The 20,350-nt window shown below is 41.9% G+C and overlaps 1 protein-coding gene across 2 annotated transcripts in view; it reads left to right on the top strand.

Annotated features, from left to right (window-relative positions):
* The window catches only part of Pcsk5 (proprotein convertase subtilisin/kexin type 5), a 416,074-nt gene that overhangs the window by 245,764 nt on the left and 149,960 nt on the right, over positions 1–20,350 (top strand). For both annotated transcript variants that reach the window (XM_031389877.1, XM_031389876.1), the window contains exons 11-15: positions 4–121; positions 1,026–1,214; positions 8,303–8,439; positions 13,215–13,358; positions 17,942–18,044. In XM_031389877.1, the coding sequence (XP_031245737.1) occupies positions 4–121; positions 1,026–1,214; positions 8,303–8,439; positions 13,215–13,358; positions 17,942–18,044 (691 nt within the window). The remainder of the gene's footprint in view (positions 1–3; positions 122–1,025; positions 1,215–8,302; positions 8,440–13,214; positions 13,359–17,941; positions 18,045–20,350) is intronic.

The following is a 20,350-nucleotide window of genomic DNA, read 5'->3' as shown; positions in this document are numbered from 1 at the left end:
CAGTGAGCCATCTCTATGGATTTGGACTGATGGATGCAGAAGCCATGGTGATGGAGGCAGAGAAGTGGACAACTGTCCCTCAGCAGCACGTGTGTGTGGAGAGCACGGACCGACAAATCAAGTAATGCTTGCTGCCTTAGCCGAAGCCTGGCCAGCCCCAAAACGATGCTTGTGCAACTGCTGTAAATCATGGAAGCTAGATGCATCTATCTGCTGCTTCTTTCTAGAGTAGTTGAGATAGAATGTTATACCCAAAGACCCTTCAAAGGGAAGCATCCTGACCAAGGGAAGCCCTGTACTCATGGGCTGTTTTAGATTTCCTACTTGTCAATGTCCTTGCTTGTTGAAGCAAGAGTTCTCCAGATCTTTATGTTCCTTGAACTTAACCACATACTATATAGATCTCCAAAGTGTATGATTAAATTGCAAATTTGATTGCCGAGTCATGAGAGTTATGGGGCCTGTTCTCCAGTGTTAGCTACACACACTCAGAGGCTGTATTTGCAGTTTTTGCCCAGCAGTATGTGAAGTCGTTCCTGGGTACTTGATCCAAAGAACAGCATTCATCTCAGCGGCTTTTCTAGAGTTCTTAGCTTTCTTGTCAGAAACCTCTCAGTCTGAGAAACTTTGTGAACTATATTTATGGCTTGTGATGAACGTAAAGCCTTATAATCCTGGAGGAAATGTAAGCAAAATGAAAATAGGATAAAGTTGTGGTTTGGTTTTGTTTTAAGATTTTCCCCATTTATCTCTTTCATGGAACAGAGTGAGAAAGCAAAAAATAAAGGGGTGGGGTAGTTAATCAATATTTATTTACCTAGCACTTATTACAGATAAAAGTCCCTTGGCTCCCCATCTCCTCCCACTTGCATCTTTCCCTTTAAATGACCCAGTTATTTGAGTGTCTGGCACTGTTGTCTCCTAATACCCAGTGGCCAGCTGCTGCCTGTGTCTTGTACTCTCATTTCAGGCCCTGAGGCCCACTGATTTATTTTGTTCAAACTCCATATTCTCCCTCCTGCCAGGACCATCCGCCCAAACAGTGCAGTGCGCTCCATCTACAAAGCCTCAGGCTGCTCGGATAATCCCAACCATCACGTCAATTACCTGGAGCACGTAGTTGTGCGTATTACCATCACACACCCACGGAGGGGTGACCTGGCCATCTACCTGACCTCACCTTCAGGAACCAGATCCCAGCTTCTGGCCAACAGGTACAGTGAGGACCGCTCCCTACCAGGGTGGGAACCACAGCTATACTTGCTATTCTTCAAGGCAGATAGAATAACCTCTCTTTATTCCTATCCTGGGAACCCACTGAGCGGCCTTTGGATACCGTACTTTCTTAGTTATCTAAGTAGGGTGAGAAGCTGCCTAGCATCCGTAGACGGGAGGGTGGTGTTGTATAGTTAGTTACTAAGAGGGTACTGCAGAACGGTTAAAGCTCAGTTGTTCTTTATTCTAAAAAGGAATTTCAGAGCTCTCGGGGAAAGAGACAGTGGGAACATTGTGGATAGGAAGGGGTGAGGAGATAGACTCTGAGATTTTCATGTTCACCCCATTTCTGTGCTTAGACTTCCTATGTTCTCCTAAACCAGGGATGAGGAGTACACTGGGGAGCTTAAGACTAATGATGAATTGAGGTTTTGACAGAACAGGTATGCAGGTGGAAAGGCATGTGAGGATTCCACTTTATCAGACCCTGAGGCACTCCCTCCTAACTTTGTACTCCCCTGCTGTACAAAAGGGCCTCAGCTGCTGCCCACAAGCTAATTGCCCTACCTGCTTCACCCCAACAAACAATGCATGATTAATGGAGGTCTCAACAGCTGTTACAAAGCCAGGGGAAGCCTTGCTTTCTCTTTCTCTCTTTCTTCCCTTCTTCCTTTCTTTCTTTCTTTCTTTCTTCCTTTCTTACCTTCTTCCTTCCTTTCTTTATTCATTTCTCTTTCTCTTCCTTCCTTCCTTTCTTCCTTCTTTCCTTCCTTCCTTCCTTCCTTCCTTCCTTCCTTCCTTCCTTCCTTCCTTCCTTCCTTCCTTCTCTTTGTCATTATTCATCTGAGTTTAACTTGAGAGAATATCCTGGTGAAATGCTAGTAAACTCAAAGTCAGGCTTCACATATGCAGGCCTCTGTGTCCTGAGTTCACCCCTCCCTTGCAGAAAACTGCCCTCTCTGCTGCTGCTGCTGCTGCTTGCTAGGAAAACTCAGTCCCCTCTTTGGGTTTTAACTGCCTTTTACCATCTATTATTGACATCCCTCTAAAGGAATTCAGCAAGGAAACCAGCCAGCTGATGGGCTACGGATGCCATCACAGGCATCTGGTGACCTACAGGGTCACTGGCTTCAGGGCACACACGTGTTCATCCACAGCCCACATCTGCTTTGCTCTTTGCAAAGTGCTAAGAGCAAGAATACTCCAGAGCTTGTGTTCTTGACCTGCACTTAGGTTTACTTCAGCCTCCCCCACTCAGGTTCACCCAGCGTCTTGACCTGAAACATCTTAAGGTATTGCTCGATGTATCCCCCTACTGAGTCTGAAGATGTGTTCCATCAGAAAGCAGTAGCAAGACTGGAAAGGGTTGGAGGCACGGAGAATTGCCAAAGATGTGAAGAGATGCAATAGCCTACAGCTCCCCATAACATTTTTCTGAGTAGCTGGCCCTTTAAATGTGAAATAGTTGCATAGCTGGACCTGGTCCCATGGCCACACACATAGCATCTCTGCCATTCTTGTACTTGACACAGGGAGTATCCCTCCTACCTAGGAAGCTCAAGAAAGGTGGTTTCTTCTGGCATTCTTTTCCTCTGACATAGTCCAAGGGCTCCATTTTATTACAGGAAACCAGTCTTCAATATCTCTTAGTTTCTGACTCAGTGGCAGGGAGACCTTGTGACTGCCAACGTGGCCCTGTGTCAACACTCACTCCTGGCTTAGGAATCAAAGAGTGGAGAAGTGGGACCGGACAGGACACAAGACACAAAAAGGGGTGGAGAGGAATGAAAAAAAGCCTTGCTGTGTCCTGGTGTCTTTCATGTTAGTCTTCAAGACAATTCTTTGCCTTGAGGAACAGCTGAATATGGCAGGATTTTAGGAGGCGTCTGTGTGCCTGAGATTAGTCCTAAGAGAGGGGAACAGTGGCTGTTCTCGACATTCAGCCTGGGTTTTGAAGAGGGATGATTCTAAGCTGAGTGTGGTGGTACCTACCTGTAACACCAGCTGTAGCGAGACTGAGACCAAAGGATTGTGAGTTCAAAGACAACCTGAGCTCCATAGCATGAACCTGTCAAAGGAAGGAAGGAAGGAAGGGAGGGAGGGAGGGAGGGAGGGAGGGAGGGAGGAAGGAAGGAAGGAAGGAAGGAAGGAAGGGGAGGCAGGGAGGAAAGGAAGGAAGGAGGGAGGGAAGGAGGGAAGGAGGGAGGGAGGGAGGGAGGGAGGGAGGGAGAAAGGAACAAAGGCAGGAAAGAGAGAGGAAGGAAGGAAGGAAGAAAGAAAGAAAGAAAGAAAGAAAGAAGAAAGAAGCAAGCATAGAAATTACCAAAGAATAGCAAAGATCAAAGATTAAAAAGAAGGAATTAAACTTCTAAAGCAAAGTCTCTCTAGCAAGGCGGTTAGAGTCCACACATTCACCTGTGGTGGCAGAAGTGTCGACTGGCAGAGGTGTGACAGGGTTGTCTGCACACTTACTAGCCTATGTTGAAAACTCCCCATGGGCTTTTTCAGTCTCGTTTGGTTTGGTTTGGTTTGGTTTGGTTTGGTTTGGTTTGGTTTGGTTTGGTTTTGAAACAGGACCTCACTGTATAGCCCTGGCTGACCTGGAAGTTGCTGTGTAGACCAGGCTGGCCTCGAAGATCCACCTGCCTCTGCTTCCAGAGTGCTAAGATCAAAGGCGTGAGCCACCATGATCAGTTGCCCCAAGGCCTTGAAGCAGTTTGTCCACCTAGGTCTTAACACCCACCACAGAAGCAAAAGGTCTAGGCCCCGCTTAGACCCAAGGCTCCCTCCGGGTTGTGTTCCTCCCCCAAGCTTTCACTTTCCTTGACATTTCTCAGAGGAGTTTCTATACAGTTGTTTATCCACTGACCACTGCAGTTCCTGGACGGTCTCGTTTCTACAAAGTGCGGTTACATCTGTGTGGGCCGTCTGAAGCCCCTCAGTGGGTCCCTGTCCCCACTGATAGGCAGCTCCTGTGGAGAACAGCTGTTGGGAGGAGAGTGGTTTACCCAAGCTGGCTGCAGGTGCTAAGTGCTGGAGGGCACTCAGCAGCATTCAGAACTCTAGGCCAGTTTGAGCTTCGTGCCCCATTAGCCCAGAAAGCCAGCTTCCCTGGCAAGCCACTGCGGTGATTTAGTGGGTTAGAGCTACGGGTCACCAGAACTGTCCTGGGATGAACAAATGGCTGTTTCTTGTCCTATTTCTTCTTCCTCAGCTCTCCCTGCCCCTTGGCCAATGTTCCCTGACTATCCAAAAGCCCAACTGATTTCAGAGCCACGTGGCTTACTCCAGGGAGAATCTGGAGGTCACGCAGGTCGGGGGGCATGGGGGCAGCGGGGGTGGGGAGCTGCTGGGTCTGGAGTCCTTTGAAAACTCTTAGATGAGAGAATTTTCAAACACTGTGTACAAACTTTGCAAACAAAACTTTGTCTCACCAAATTCTTTCCATCAGCTACACTTGTTAGAATTATGAACAGCTCCCCTCGAAACCTTGCCCTACCCCCACCTCACTTCCTTTTAGACTCAGCTTAATTGTCTTGGCTCGCTGTTCCAGTGTTTGGCCTCAGAATGAAAGTTGAAACTTTGCCTCCCTTCCTAAATTTGATTATGGAAACGTATTCCTGCTTCTGATTATAGTCTCAAATACAGAGAAGTTACACTTTGTAGCCTGAAAAAAGCAATAATTGTGTAAAAAGTAGGAATTATGCATCAGTCATGTTTGTCGCTGCCATCCCTAAATGTTTAATGGGAAATTACTGACACTGGTAGACATCACGGAGTATTAATGCATTTGTGGCTTGCAGTGAAAACGCAACGTTTGCAATGATCCTGCTGCTGTCACTAAGAATACGCCTTTAGGTTTACACAGAACTGGCTTTCCCTTGGCTTTACTGATGTCTGTGTTTGAATCTAGAGAAGTAAATTTCTTCATGAACTAGGTGCCATACCAACTGCCTCACACAAGCTTGGTGCAAGTATTGAATAAGCTAATGCACAGTAAACTCTTACCTCAGGGCCTGGCGTGTAAGCGTTTAGCAAGTGGTACTCTGCTTGCTCAGTGCCTCTCAAAACATTCCACCAGGGGCTTTATCAAACACAGATGCCTGAGTCCTGCTCACCAGTTCTTATTCTGGTTCTGTTATTCTTATTCATGGTTCTACAGTGAGTGAAAAGCCCCGTTTCTAGTAAGCTAATTGAGATTAGAGCTGCCTTCCCAGAGACCACACCTCAACCTCAATTTAAAAGATCTCCCAGATTTTCTTGGGTTTGTGTTACAAAATATCTTATATGTGGTATTGTCCCGGATACTGTGCAAGTAACTTACAAAGATGTTTATAATGCAAAACAGAGTCCTGCATAAAAGCCATATACTCCATAATGAAGGCAATCTTTTGCAAGAGGATTACAAAACCAGATGCGTTTGGCAGTTAATGAGAGACTCCATAATATGCCTGTTGAAACTTTACATTTAAGGGATAAAAATTTCTCTTAGATAGTCTAAACCTCTTTAGCACCAATACCATATCTTTTTACAAGAATGTTTTTAAAATTACTTCATGTGTGTCTGTGTATGTGTACATGTGCACATGAATATAGGTGTCCATAGGAACCAGAGGTTTTAGATTCCCTGGAACTAAAGTTAAAAGTGGCTGTGAGCCGCCCAGGATGGGTACTAGCACCTAACTCAGGTCCTCTGGGGGAGCAGAGGTAAAGTGTTCTTAACCACCAAACCAGCTCTGCAGCCCCCAACACATTTAAGCACTTGAAATAAGAAAAAGGAACCAAGTAGTATGTTTAAATACCCAATATCATGAACAGTCTATTACAGTTGAGCTCAGTGAGGGCTTGGAGCCATAAATAAGTTCAACCCTAAACTGTGAGGAGGCACTTACAGAGTAAAAGAAAAGAGAAAGGTCTCCCAAGAGCATAGGCTAATGTCAGACTAGAGTGATAAATACTGGTTGGATAGTAGACGGTGATTCTGGAATTAAAACCATTTACAGTCTTCCAAGTAAATATAACACATGGATGCCAGTACTTATAAAGTGCCTTGTTATCTAGGTGCCACACCTTCTTGGACGCATGTTGTAGCCATGATATATTGACTAGACTCTTAAGTGAAAGGGGGGTGGAAATCTTGTGCTAATTATATGAGTTATTTCCTGATGCGCTACACATAATGGCAGGCTCTTCTAACAAAGTAATTAGTTTGAAAACCACTCCTGAGCATAGGGCCGGGGCACCATCTTAATAAGGGGGTGCAATTTGTGCCAGTTGCACCTCTCATTTCACTGAGCCCACAATTAGGAAGTCAGTAGTGACAGAACTGACTTCTCTGCAGCAGAAGTGGATCTGGACCTGGCGATAATCTACTCTGGCTTTTAGTGTACTGGCTCTGCTTTATTAACTTGTCACCAACACAGACAATGTCAGTGTACCATCTGTGTCTGCGGCTAGCACAGCACAGGTGTGCAAAATGGACGTTACATTTCTTTCTCAGCTGGTTAAAGGAAAGCCCCTGATTTAGAATCTCTATAAGAGAGAGCCTGGGGTTTTATTTTATGGACAAATTTATTCCCTGCAATACCAAACTAATATATAAGCTGCATTAACTTTTCCTGCTTAAAAAGAAAGAAAGAAATGCAGTTTTGATTACACTGTTAAAAGACAAAAATTATCAAAATATTGAATCAAAATTAGAACCTGGAATTTACATGTCCCCATTTTAACTACTGCTGCTCATGAAGGCTCAGGTCAGACTTGAACTGCACATGCCCAGTTAGCTGACACAAGAGCCCTTGTCTGCCTCTATCCCCATCAATTCTCAGCAGAATGTCAACTCATGCCTCACTGCATTTTCATTCCTCAACTCAGGTGACATCAATGAACATTTCAACTCTCTGAAAAGTGAAGAAACCAGGAAACCATAACCACATATGCATAAACAAAGCAAATGCATATCTCAACTTTGAAACAGTTATTTGAATTTGATATTACATGTATCTCTACTTGGCATTAAATCTTTGTTCCAAATAGGATCTAAAAATGATTAGCAACAAAGGATTGATTCCAGAGATGGACAAGAACGAACCACACAGAAGAAACCCAGGGCATGCCAATCCAGCCGGCCAGTAATTGACCCCTGAGCAATTAAAAGTTGACTCAGATTTTGGAAACGAGATAGTGGCCTCTAAAATCCTTTGCAAGTTTTGATTTAAGGCCGTGAGCCAAATGTCCTCTCTAAACTGCTGGAGAACAGTTTCCATGTTCATTCTCAGAGGCTTATTCTGAAATAGCTTAGTGCCGTGGTGCCCTCAAATCACATAGTAAGCTCAACTGATTAGGGTTCAAGTTAGGGAAAGAGTCCTTCTAACTGATTTTCCTTCTTAATATAGTCCCTTTGATAGCCTCTGAGATAACTCCCAGTCCCTGCCTCAAAGTTGGTGCCTTTTAATGGCTTACAAACATCCCACTCTTAAGAGTGTAAGTCAATCACACAATGGCCCAAAAAGTTCTTGGTGATGTCTAGTTTTAAGCTATCAACTTGCAAAATGAGCCTGCTGTTCAGTGGATTGTGGGATCTCCATTTACTACATCATTCGTATTTTACTTAGAGTCAATTACTATGGGAAAGAGCTCTTGCTTAGAAGATACCAGCAAAGAAACCAAGCATTTGATTTGGGCCCTGTTGAGATACTAACCAGTTCTTTGAACTTTATTGGAACTCTGAAGCTGTTTTCCAGAATTTGGGGACGATCTTTGCACTCCCACCCCAACCCCACACGTGCTCTCCACACCCTTGGTATAAGAGACTGTAATTGCTCTGTAATTGCTCTACACATTCAGCTCTTTACTATCAACCATGGATAGAATCTTAGCCTGTTTTCCTGTTCCCTAAATAGCTAGCTTCTTTGTTGTAGAGTAATGATGTTCTACATGGGTCTGGCCATTGGGGATGTCTAAGACAAAAGACAAGTTTGTGTGTGAACATGGATGCTGATAAATACAAAGACTACTAATCATGCTTTTGATTCTACTCTCAGCAGATTTTAATTAATACACACCAAAAAAAATTATTGTTTTTCAGGCTATTTGATCATTCCATGGAAGGGTTTAAGAACTGGGAGTTCATGACCATTCATTGCTGGGGAGAACGGGCTGCTGGGGACTGGGTGCTTGAAGTTTATGATACTCCATCTCAGCTGAGGAACTTCAAGACTCCAGGTGAGAAATCAGTTCAGCTTAACCCATTTGTGTTGTGGAAGAAAATGGTTAACTATATTTGAGCAAAAGAATTCTCCACAGTTGCCTTACTCTGGCTGGTTTTGTTGTAACAACAATCTGACAGTCTACTTCATGAAAAAGAATGTTTTTTTTACATCACTGTTCTAGAAGTTGCTTTAGCAACCCACCCTCAGCAGAACTCCTTCACCCCTGCAGGATCCACTCACTGAAAGAACATAATTAATGTATTAATGAAGCAGGAGCCCCATCATCCTACCTTCCAGTAGGCCCTGCCTCTTAAAGGTTTCATGACCCCAACTGCACTGTGTGTAGAGCAGACCTTCAGCACATAAACCCCCAAGGGACAAGTCACAGCCATTTCCTGACAGCACTTGTGTATCAGCATCACCATTCTGTGTCATTCATTTAATACACGCTCTAAATTATCTGCACATCTTTTGGTCCTCAAGGTAGGGCAGTAAATGGGATCATTTTAAAATATGAAACAAAGAATAAACATTTAGGTATGAATAAGAGACAAATCCCTCAGAACTGCATCTGGTCCAAGTTCTGTAGTTTGTGAACACCAAGCTCATTCCCTTGCTGTGTTTTAAACTGTGTTATAGGCACATTAATTCACAAAAAGAGATAGGCTTTTCCTTTGCTACTTTTCTTGCTTGCATTTTTGTTTCTCAAATTTTCATTTTCATTTCGAAAAGATAGTGAGCTTAGGCTGAATCAACTAATTGGGTTACTACCGAAGCGGGAAATGATGGTATTCTGCCCTGCATGAACCCAAGAACCAGGGAAAATGAAACTCTTTTTGATGTATAGTATTAAATTAATGATAGCAAGGATAGTTTCCAGCCCTCTAAGATTCCATAGTGCACCACATCAGCTAACCCTCTTCATGTCCATATATGAAGCTGCTTTGACATATATTAAGGAAATCCACATACAATGGGAGATTGCATTGCCCACGATAGACCCCTGGGCATTTATTTGACTCAGAAATGAGTCAACGTACTAATAACTATACAGCTTCCAACCCGCCCCCCACAGGCCCCTCTGCAGATGTCAGCAGTGACATCCTTGGTGCTCTGTCCTTTTGCAGAAGGCTCAGACCTGAGAGACACTTCAGGACTCATTTCCAACTTCAGCCATGTACTGACTCGGAACAGGATCACCCAGACTATCCATAATTGTAACTCCCATTCAGTGAGCTGCATAAAGCAGAGGGGGTTCTCGGGAGAATTCAGAGGTCAAGGTCAGGTTCACCAGCACTTTGCCTGCCTATCAAAGAAGGTTATTCATTCTAGGAATTCATTTTGACCATTATGTTTTATATCTCTTTCTCCTCAATGATTTGGTGTATGCAACTCGATACTGCCATGTAGACTCAAAGACCCCCATAAGTAGAGCGACCGAAACCTATAGTATATCCACGTGTGAAGCTAGAAAGATGGCTTAGCAGTTAAGAGTGTCACTATACAATTGTGAAGTCCTGATTTTAGATACCAACACCCACATAACAAGTTGGGTATCCTGGCACATACCTGTAACCTCAGGAATAAACCTGTAAGACCCCACTGCAAGGAGGAGCAGAGACAGGGAGATGATTGGTGTTTGATGACTGAGTGAACGTGATCCCTGGGTTCAAGAACAGATCTTACGCCCAAGGAATAGGTGCAGAGTGAGAGGGAAGAGCACACAGCACCTTCTTGCAACTGCTGCTGAGGTACCTACAAGTAAATAAAATACTTTCTAAAAGTTTTTTTAAAAAAAAAAAAAAGAAAAGAAAAGAAAATTGGAAATGTTGCCCTCCCCCTCAGCATTCTATCTGAATACAATAGGGGCCAGTTTTATCCAAAGATCAAATGTTTGTTCCACAAACACAAGGTTGCTATTAAAGACAGACCCCTGAAACAGTTCTAAACACTTATGTTCTTTCCTAATCCACTTGGTTCCTAGGGCCCTCTCTTCCTTTCTTCTTCCCCCTACTCAGTGTTCCTGCCATGGGATCCGTAAAATTTAGAAGCGAGAATAGCATGGGGAATGGATTGTGCTTCTACAGCTCCCAGATGATCCATCAGTATGTGTCACTCCAGGCCCTTGGGTGTCAAGAGATTCTGTAGAAACAAACATAGGCCATGTGGCAGTGATACATCAAAGAGAAGTGTGGATACAGAGGGCATGTTGTCTATAGAGAACTTGAGACAATTTTAAACTAAGCAAACTACCTGTGTTCTTTATCATCGACAGGTATAAACAGTTCTTCACCCGAAGGGCTCCCAGTCCAGGCTCCCATTTAGGTAGTCACTATAAGCAAGAGTCCAGTAGCGACTACAAGCCCTTCTGCCCTGGAGCAGTTAGGAGTCTCCCCAGAGGCTCCTATGGCATCTATGTTTAAAGCTCTCTGAAGTAACTCAGATTTCTTTTGGCTTCTCCTTACACAGTTGTCTCTCTAGGTCTGTGTGTTCCAGTTGATTCGTATCCACAGATTCAGCCAAACCTATATCAAAAAAATGCTTGGGAAAGGGTTGCATTGATTGTACATGCACCTGCTTTTTATGCCCTAAACAATACAGTATGGTAATGACTTAACTTTTACCTGGTAGTAGGAGAAACCCAGAGATGATCTGAAGTACACAGGTAGATATCTGTACAATCTAAGCAAATTTTCTGTGAGGGACTTGAGCACCTATGGGTTTTCCATTCATAAAGATTGGAACCAGTTCCTCACAGATGTTGAAGGACAACTGTATTATGTAAACATTCACTTTAACCATAGTCAATACCAATGTTAGATATGTTTTATATACCTTATTGCCCTAATAAAACTGTATGGCCTTTTATAGCCTCCTTCCCATTCTTTCATGTTACGGTTAGTCACACCTTTGATGAAAGACTTTTCCATTTACAAGTGTATTTGTCCATAATTATGTCCTTGTTTCTATCACACAAAATCCCATAGTAGATTTCTCTGTTTGTGACTGATGAGGGATTTCTCTAGCTGATGAAATTTCTGTTGGATGTGTAGAATTTTTCTATCCAGACATAACAAAATCTAGTAACAAAATCTAGAGGTTCCTGGTGCCACACTAAGTTTAGATTTGTATATTTTTCCCTCCATTTAAAAAATAAATGCATATTAAGTGCTTAGCTGAATGACGCATATACCTGTAATTCCAGCACTAAGAGACTACAGTAGGAGAGATCAAGTAGTGAGAGATCAAGGCCAGCCTGGCCTATTCAATAAAAATAGAAGGGAAGAGAGGAGAACTACAGACTATAGTCCTGTTTAAATGTCCTTAACAGTAGTCCTCAGACAAGGGATAATCATCTTTGAAGCAATGTCCTGAAAGAGCTCATGGGGTAAATTTTTAGATCCAAATGTTTACAGGTGGTAGAGAAATGAGATAACCTGGTATCCTTGTGCTGTGTACTCCATTAGAATTCTAGCAGAGTTCTATGGAAAGGACAATTTCTCCATCACTGATACCTCAAGGTCATCAAATAAATCACTCATATCCAGTGGCCATTCTCTTCCTACCACTAAGCAAAGTTTTCATGCATGCTGCTCAAAATTCTGACACAGGTAGCCTTCAACTTGTGAAAAGCATGCCCATTAGCAAAGAAAAAGTAGCCAAGAGCAAGCTGCATACAAAACAACTCTACTAGCTCAACACATAGATCCAAAGCACTGAGTGCACCCCAGAATTATCTATGGATCTGAACTTATGGTGGCTCAGATGCAAAGCATTTGACTTGGGGCTGCCAAGATGGCTCAGTAGGTAAAGGTGCTTGCTATCAAGGGTGACTACCTGAGTTCAACCCCCAGAGTCCCCATGGTGAAAGTAAAAAGCTATCTCCCACAAAGTGTCCTTTGACCTCTGTACATGTCCATACACATTCATACTTAATTAATTAATGAAACAAACATGTTTTTTATTTTTAGGAGATTATTTAAAGATCACATAAATAAAATGCATTCAGAAGAATGTTAGTTTTAGTATATTTTTCTAGACTAATAATATGTGATTTTTCCTTCAGGAAGGTGAAGAATGCTCTATTCAATTCTAGATGATGCTCCCATAATAGACCAAAGAAACAATTCCACCCAGGTCTAGCTTAGTGAAGCATGCAGTTTATTAGGGTAACTTATAGGAGCATGCTTGAGGGGCCACCTACAGCCCACACTATCTAGGAAAATGTTCTGCAGTGATGTAGTTTACTATCCATGGCCATGGATTTATGACTCAGTACCCATCTTAAGGAAATCAATTATTTTAATTAAGTTCAAATCATTTATATTTAAGTAGCCAAGTATATCTAGTGGCTATCGTATCAGACAGTACTGTTTTTAGAACCATATATGTACAAATACTTAATACTGATTCTGGAATTCAATGGCATAAGTAATTGGTTTTCTCTTATTAACAGATCAAAAACATCTAAAAAGCTCGAGTAATACCTTAGTACCTAGAACACAGCTTCCCGTAGGCAGCTAGTATTCTCTCAAATAGTTATAATTTGCAATTCATCCCTTGATCCAGCGGTCTGAAGTACGTTTATGCCTCAGTCTTCCTATTGTGGGTGCTCAGTGAATGTGTGGCATGTGAACCGGGAAATCCTTATTTCTACAGACAGTAGAAATGTCCATTTCTTAATATTCCTACCAACCTTCCCACCATTCCACTGTTGTTTGTTCTTGTTGAAGGAAGCTTAGGGGCTAAGAGAGATTTTCTGGTCACTCTCTGTTACTATTTCTCAAGGTAAATTGAAAGAATGGTCCTTAGTCCTCTATGGAACATCTGTACAGCCATACTCCCCAACCAACGAGTTTCCCAAAGTGGAACGCTTCCGCTACAGCCGAGTGGAAGACCCCACAGAGGACTATGGTGCTGAAGATTATGCAGGTGAGTTGAACATAGCTTTAAAAAGGTGGGGCATGTTCATGGCATATAAAGTAATACGATGTAGTTGCTATAAAGTATGCTTTTGAAGATGTGGTATATTAGGCATCTATCCATAGTCTGGAATATATTCTTCCTCTCCCAAAATATTTGTGTGTATACTAATTAGTTTACCATAAATTCATATATTTAAATAGCTGTATGGGTTGTCCACACAGACAGCCCATTCTGTAAGCCAGTAAAGGAATAGACTTGCCAATGCCACATTCCTTTACCCATTTTCTATTCAAGGTTATAGCTGTCCCTCCTCTGTCTATAAGACTTCAGTAACTTGCTAGCCTTCACATTGTCTCACAGCTTCTGGCAACACACCCTACTTATCCCTTCCCAAATGTGACTTTTAATATGAGCTGTTTCACAGAAAACACTAATAGAGGATGTAGCTTGTCATTCATAAATATATATGTGTATGTGTGTGTATATGTATATATATATATATATATATGTATATATGTGTGTGTATGTATATACACGCATATGTATATGACATTATATACATATTCATATATAACATTTCTATCAGCTATTTGCAGAAATCTTATCCTTTAATATCAGCTAAATGTCCGCATGCTTTATCTTAGTTATTTCTTTAGGTTTCTCTGATTGGCTATTTACATCTGGATTGCTTTGCTTTGCTTTGCTTTGGTGTATAGGGCAGGTTGACATTGACTTTATTTTCCAAACAAATACATATAGTTGACTGAGCAATTGCCCCTTTTATCAACCCTGATGCTTTCTTTACAACGATATAGTGAGTTCTTGGATCAATGTCTCTACCAATGCCACTGTTTCCAAGTCATTAACATGATAATTTGTAAAGCAGTGTCACCTGCTGTACTGTCTTTTTCAATTTCAGTTCTACGAGGTTTTTTTCATTTTTCTTTTTTCCTCTTTCCTTCTCTTCTCTCTTCCTGACCCACCTTACTTTCTGTTGCTATAGTAAAATGAACAGCAACTTGGGGAGAAAAGGCTTGAATTCCATGTGTAGTTTATAGGCCTCTGAGAAGGGAAAGTCAGGGCAGGAGCATGGCAGAACACTCCTTTACAGGCCTGCTCTCCAGGGCTCTCTCAGCTCCTTTTCTCATATACCTCATGCCCACCTCCCAGGGGTAGTGCCTCCCACAGCACTCCCACATCAATCAAGAAAATGCTGCGTGATATTTCCACAGGCCAATCAGGTTTGCGCAACTCCTCAACTGAGGTTCCCTCTTCCCAGATAACTCTGCTAGATCAAGTTGGCAAAAATAAAGTAAAGTAGCCCCATCTCCTCTCTTCTATGCTGAGGACCTGGCACACTCTGACACATACCCTGCCTTCAACCCCTGCAGTCAATTTTAATATTTGCCAAACATCTACTTCCAATTTTTACAAAGATCTTTGAACTTCTGTTCTTCATATGAAATTTCAAATGGCTAATGTTTCATTTTAGTTTCCCATTGGAACATAATTGGAATTTACACACAGTCTCAGGGGACGACTGTTTGTTTTTATTAGTCTTTCCCTATAAAACAGAACATGCCTCATTTTACTGAAATCCTTTAATGCCATATAATTTTCTTCATATCGTTTGTTATACTTTAAGTTGAGTCTTGTTGCCCTTGTCATACAAAATATCCCATTTAGGAGCTCGATTGCCCTGCTGCATTTTTATCTTATATCCGAGCACGTTACTACATTTCTCTTTTTATATATTTTAAGGTCAATTTTCTAAAATTGTTTATTTACTTTTGGGGGGGCAACCAATTCTAGGGGCATCCTGCCCTTTTGAAATATGCTGTATAACATTGTTTGCCAAGCTTTGCCTAATGGAGAAGTGTTTATAAATAGAAATTTAATGTATTTTTAAACAAGAAATATTTTGTTCCTGTAGTTCAGAGATTCTTCTCTTGACACTAAGGTTAATACATTTAATTAAACACTTGATCAGAGCATCTTAAATGTTCAGTAGGTTCTTCTGCTGTAAATAGGTAGTATACTGAAGTCAATAACATGCTTGGATAATTAAGACCAAATGAGCTAACCAGAACTAGATCCTGTCAGATTTTATCCCATCTTGATTTGCTTTGAGCTTGTCATGTTACTGTTTATGTTTTAACTAGAAACCATTTTATCTTCTATGACAGGAGAAAGTGTATCCAAAGTCACAAATGGAACACAATAGTAAATAAGCTATTATCCTTTCTTCTCTCACAATTTGGAAAATTTCAAATTCAAATTTAGTAACATTAAAATTCTGAACATAATAACACTCCCTTGTCTCTTTTCTGATTACATTTCTAAAACAGTGATGTTGACACTTGTAAGGGAACAAAGACAATTTTATGTCACCATTATCTTGAAATCCACACCACCAGATTGCATCTGGGACAAATTAAGATTATAAAAGAAAGAGCATCATCACATGTGAACCTGTCATACAGAGCCCATTGGCATGTACCATAAATAATATTTGTAGGATTTTTCTAACTTCTAAAATATCATCTAGTGAAACCTTTGGGGTACCTATGGGTCCTTTCCTGTGCAAGCATGTTCTCCAGGGCTTGTGTGGCCTTTCCTAGAGGCCGATCTGACTGGAGCACAGCTGACTGTTTCACTGCATCTCAAAGACTGTGATACCTACAGCCACCTTAACTCACACAACACAACCCTCCATCCCTCCCCTGGTATACAGTGGTAGATGGCTGAACTGTTCCAAATTATACTAGCTGTGAAATTTAATTTGGAAATCAATTTAAGGCTCTTGGGGAAAGAGAAATAAACAGTGTTGTCAAGTGACTCTCGCAATTAATCAGGAATGCCTTCAAGCCCTCAACATTTAAAATCACTTATTCCATTCAGACCACGAGGACAAATACATGATCTGTTCCCTTTAGACAGATCTAGACCAGACCTCTGGATGGTTCTTGATCCCAGCTTTACAAGCTGGGCAAGCCATTGTAACTCTTTGAAAATCGGGCACTCATCCATAACTACTACATCTTTTTCCATGTCCTTCTACCTGAGTTCTAGCATTTATGTTTGTGTGATTTCAATAAATATAGAACCTAGTTCTATAGTAGCTAAAAGAGACATTGGAAGGTTCAGCAGTAAAGCATCTTGATTAACACAAGTAAAATTCAAACACTTCTGATTCCTTTCAGCTATATTTTTGCATATTTCAGGAAATTATTTATTGGTATTTAAAATAAAAATTTCTGATGGGAAGGGGCTTAAAATTATAAGTCCAAATATCTTGAAAGGTGGATATTGAGAAGAAAGAAGTAAGAGCTTACTGGAGTTCTTACTGGAGCCATTAGAATGTTCTACATCAGGCTGGAGAGATGGCTCAGCCAGTAAGAGCACTGACTTGCTCTTCCAAAGGTCCTGAGTTCAAATTCCCCAGCAACCACATGGTGACTCACAACCATCCATAATGAGATCTAACACCCTCTTCTGGTGTGACTAAAGACAGCTACAGTGCATTTGCATAAACTAATAAATAAAATTTAAAAAAAAAAAAAGAATATTCTGCATCGGCCACACAGCACAACCCGCCCCACTGTCGTGGTTTGCTTACTAAGAATTGTTTCCCATATAATATCAAAAAAAAGAGAACTTGAGGACCATCGTCCTAAGTGTGGATATCTTTAATCTAGTTTGCAAGTTTCAATGTATATGCCATTTCTTTTGTTGAGCTGTCCATTGACCTATGGGTAGGACAGATTTAAATATATCCATGCCTGAACTACCTGCTTTGTGTTCCAAGACTATAAATATGGCTGATAAATTTCTGCCACATACTGCAATGATATTTCATGATGACTGTAATATTTCAGAGACACTCAGTGGCTTTAATGATCTTAAACAAGACACATAATCTGCTCTAGGTATTGAATAATAAAGTTTTATTTCTTTTTTGTCAACAATGTAACTTATTTTTTAGCAAATACCATATATTTTATTGTTATGTATAGTAACGACAGTCACTTTTTTCCTGATTAATTACGAGAGTCTCTTGACAACACTATTTATTTCTCTTTCCCCAAGAGCCTTAAATTGATTTCCAAATTAAATTTCACAGCTAGTACAATTTGGAACAGTTCAGCCATCTACCACTGTATACCAGGGGAAAGATGGAGGGCTGTGTTGTGTGAGTTAAGGCGGCTGTGGGTATCACAATCTATGATACACATTTTGTGTATCAAAATTTGTGACTTTGGTATCACAGTCGTTTTACTATAGTGACCCTGTTCATTTGAATCACAAGTGCTTGCAATCACTTCCAGAGCCCCAAGGCTACCATGCATATTCTGAAGATCAGGCCATGCCTATCATTGATATTCTCAACTCCTTAGCAATTCCTATCTTGCCTTCAATCAAGAGTATATAGTCTTGGCCTTATAGCTATATTGACCTTGACCATCGCAAAGAAATGATTGCTGCTTGGTGGCAAGCAGCTAAGATGTCTTATTCGATTTCAACCTCCAGATAAAATTGACTTTCAAGGGTCATTTTCTTTTTCTGATTTTGAATCCCTTCTTGAAAAGGTCCCTGTGACCCTGAATGCAGTGAGGTTGGATGTGACGGGCCAGGACCAGATCACTGCAGTGACTGTTTACACTACTACTACAAGCTGAAAAATAACACCAGGTAAGAGACAAGCCATGCTCTCCCGTGTTCCATAAGCATGTACTGTGGGTTCCAGCATGCCTGTGGGGCCCATCACAAAGAGTATGCCTAGACAGCGCTGTATTCCCAGGTTCCCCCACAAGCTCTAAGAAAGGATGTTCCTGTTTCTAGCCCATGACAGTCTTGTCATTTACAAGGGTAAAAAACCATACTGATTTACACAGAAAAGTTTACCATATTTACTAGTTGCTTTTCTCATTACTGGTCAACTGCATACTAAAGCCTATCACAGTTAACAAGAGTGTTCAGACCCCCAAAGGCTATGACCATCTTTAAACTAAAGTACATCACATTCTTACATCTGTAAGAGCCTCCACCCCAATCTTAACAGGTCTAAAAACATTGCTCAAAAGACTAAAGTCTCTCCAGACCCGCTGCATACTTACTCTTGACTGTAATCCCTTACAAAAGACAGGTTCCATACTTCCAGTATACAATGGCATGGAATTCTATTTCAAAATGGAAGACTTGAGGTATAGCAAAGAAAGATCAGACCAAAACAAGATCAAAATCCAGTGGAACAAATACCAACTCCTGCATCTCTGTCTGGTGTCTGGGTCCCTTGGTACACTCTGACCTCCAACAGCCTTAATGATGCCAACTCTTCCACTTCTGCCATCTGCAGTACAAGTTTCCCATCTCATAAACTGGCTCCATCCATTGCCTACAGCTTTCTTTTTTTATCAGATATTTTCATTTATTTACATTTCAAATGTTATGCCCTTTCCTAGATTCCCTTCCGAAAACCCCCTATCCCATCACCCCGCCCCCTGCTCACTAACCCACCCACTCTGGCTTCCCTGTCCTGGCATTCTCCTACACTGGGGCATCAAGCCTTCTCAGGACCAAGGGCCTCTCCTCCCACTGATATACAACAAGGCCATCCTCTGCTACATATGCGGCTGGAGCCATGGGTCCCTCCATGTGTACTCCTTGGTTTGTGGTTTAGTCCCTGGGAGCTCTGGGGGTACTGGTTGGTTGATATTACTGTTCTTCCTATGGGGCTGCAAACCCCTTCAACTCCTTTGGACTTTTTCCTAGCTCCTCCATTGGGGACCTGTGCTAAGTCCAATAGATGGCTGTGAGCCTCCACCTCTGTATTTGTCAGGCACTGGCACAGCCTCTCAGGAGACAGCTATATCAGGCTCCTGTCAGCAAGCACTTGTTGGCATCCACAATAGTGTCTGAGTTTGGTGACTATATATGGGATGGATCCCAGGAAGGATGGTCTCTGGATGGTTTTTCCTTCAGTCTCTGCTCCACACTTTGTCTCTTATCTCCTCCCATGAGTATTTTGTTCCCCCTTCTAAGAAGGACAGAAGTATGCATACTTTGGTCTTCCTTCTTCTTGAACTTCATTTGGTCTGTGAATTGTATCTTGGGTATTCTGAGCTTCTGGGCTTATGGTATACACTCACTGATGAGTGGATACAGCTTTCTTTCATGAGCATCTCCTAGTCCTGGCATCTCCAACATCCTAGGGTCTCCATTTAGCTTAGACCTTGTTTTCTTAGCTTCAGACAGTACCTCTCAGAGCCTCCTTGCAGGGAAGCTGACATTGCCTCACATTGATTGTCCCCAGTGGCTTTCTGAAACCGTGATGCAAGCCTCCATGACATTGTGAAGCTTGCCCCGCAAAAGCCAACACTGTGAATGATACTATCATGTTCTGCTGTGAGTTCGAAGCAGAGGTTGACACACACTTCCCAGGCACAGTGGCCTCTGTGCCCTGGCAGTTTTAAATACAAAAGAAACAATGTTGTTTTAAGAAGGGCGTCCCATGTCCACAGCATCCTCAGTTCAGTCTGTCCCCTTTCAAATAGACAGAAGAGTAGGCTCTTTCCCTGGCACCTTTCCTGTTGCTCTAGGTGGGAGTGTTTAAGGTCTCTCTCTCAGGACAGACTTCTCTCAAGCAATTACACCTCAGTCCTTAGTTACAATTTTAATCTCTCTTCTCTGCTTTCCTAGCCCAGGCACAGTTTTCGAATCTTCTAGCTCTCTCAATGTCGATCTGACTAAGACTCGTAAGCAGTAACCGTATCATGGTCATTAGGGTGATTTACAGTTTCCTCCACCAAACAGCTAAATCTTTTTTATAATTGAGGCTCACTTAAATGTTCAGAACATTGGGCACATGGTAACGTAACAGCCCTCTAGTGCAGGCCTCCATAACGTCCTTATCCCCCTCTGATACCTCAGGACCTGGCCTCCATAGCCTGCATCTCTCTCAGCCTTTGTGGGTGGCCCCTTGAGTGTTCCTTGGAGCA

This window comes from Mastomys coucha, unplaced genomic scaffold (assembly GCF_008632895.1).
Source record: "Mastomys coucha isolate ucsf_1 unplaced genomic scaffold, UCSF_Mcou_1 pScaffold21, whole genome shotgun sequence".
In the NCBI taxonomy this organism is placed as follows: domain Eukaryota; kingdom Metazoa; phylum Chordata; class Mammalia; order Rodentia; family Muridae; genus Mastomys; species Mastomys coucha.
The sequence above is the reverse complement of the archived record's forward strand: the minus strand, read 5'-3'. Positions and strand labels throughout refer to the sequence as shown.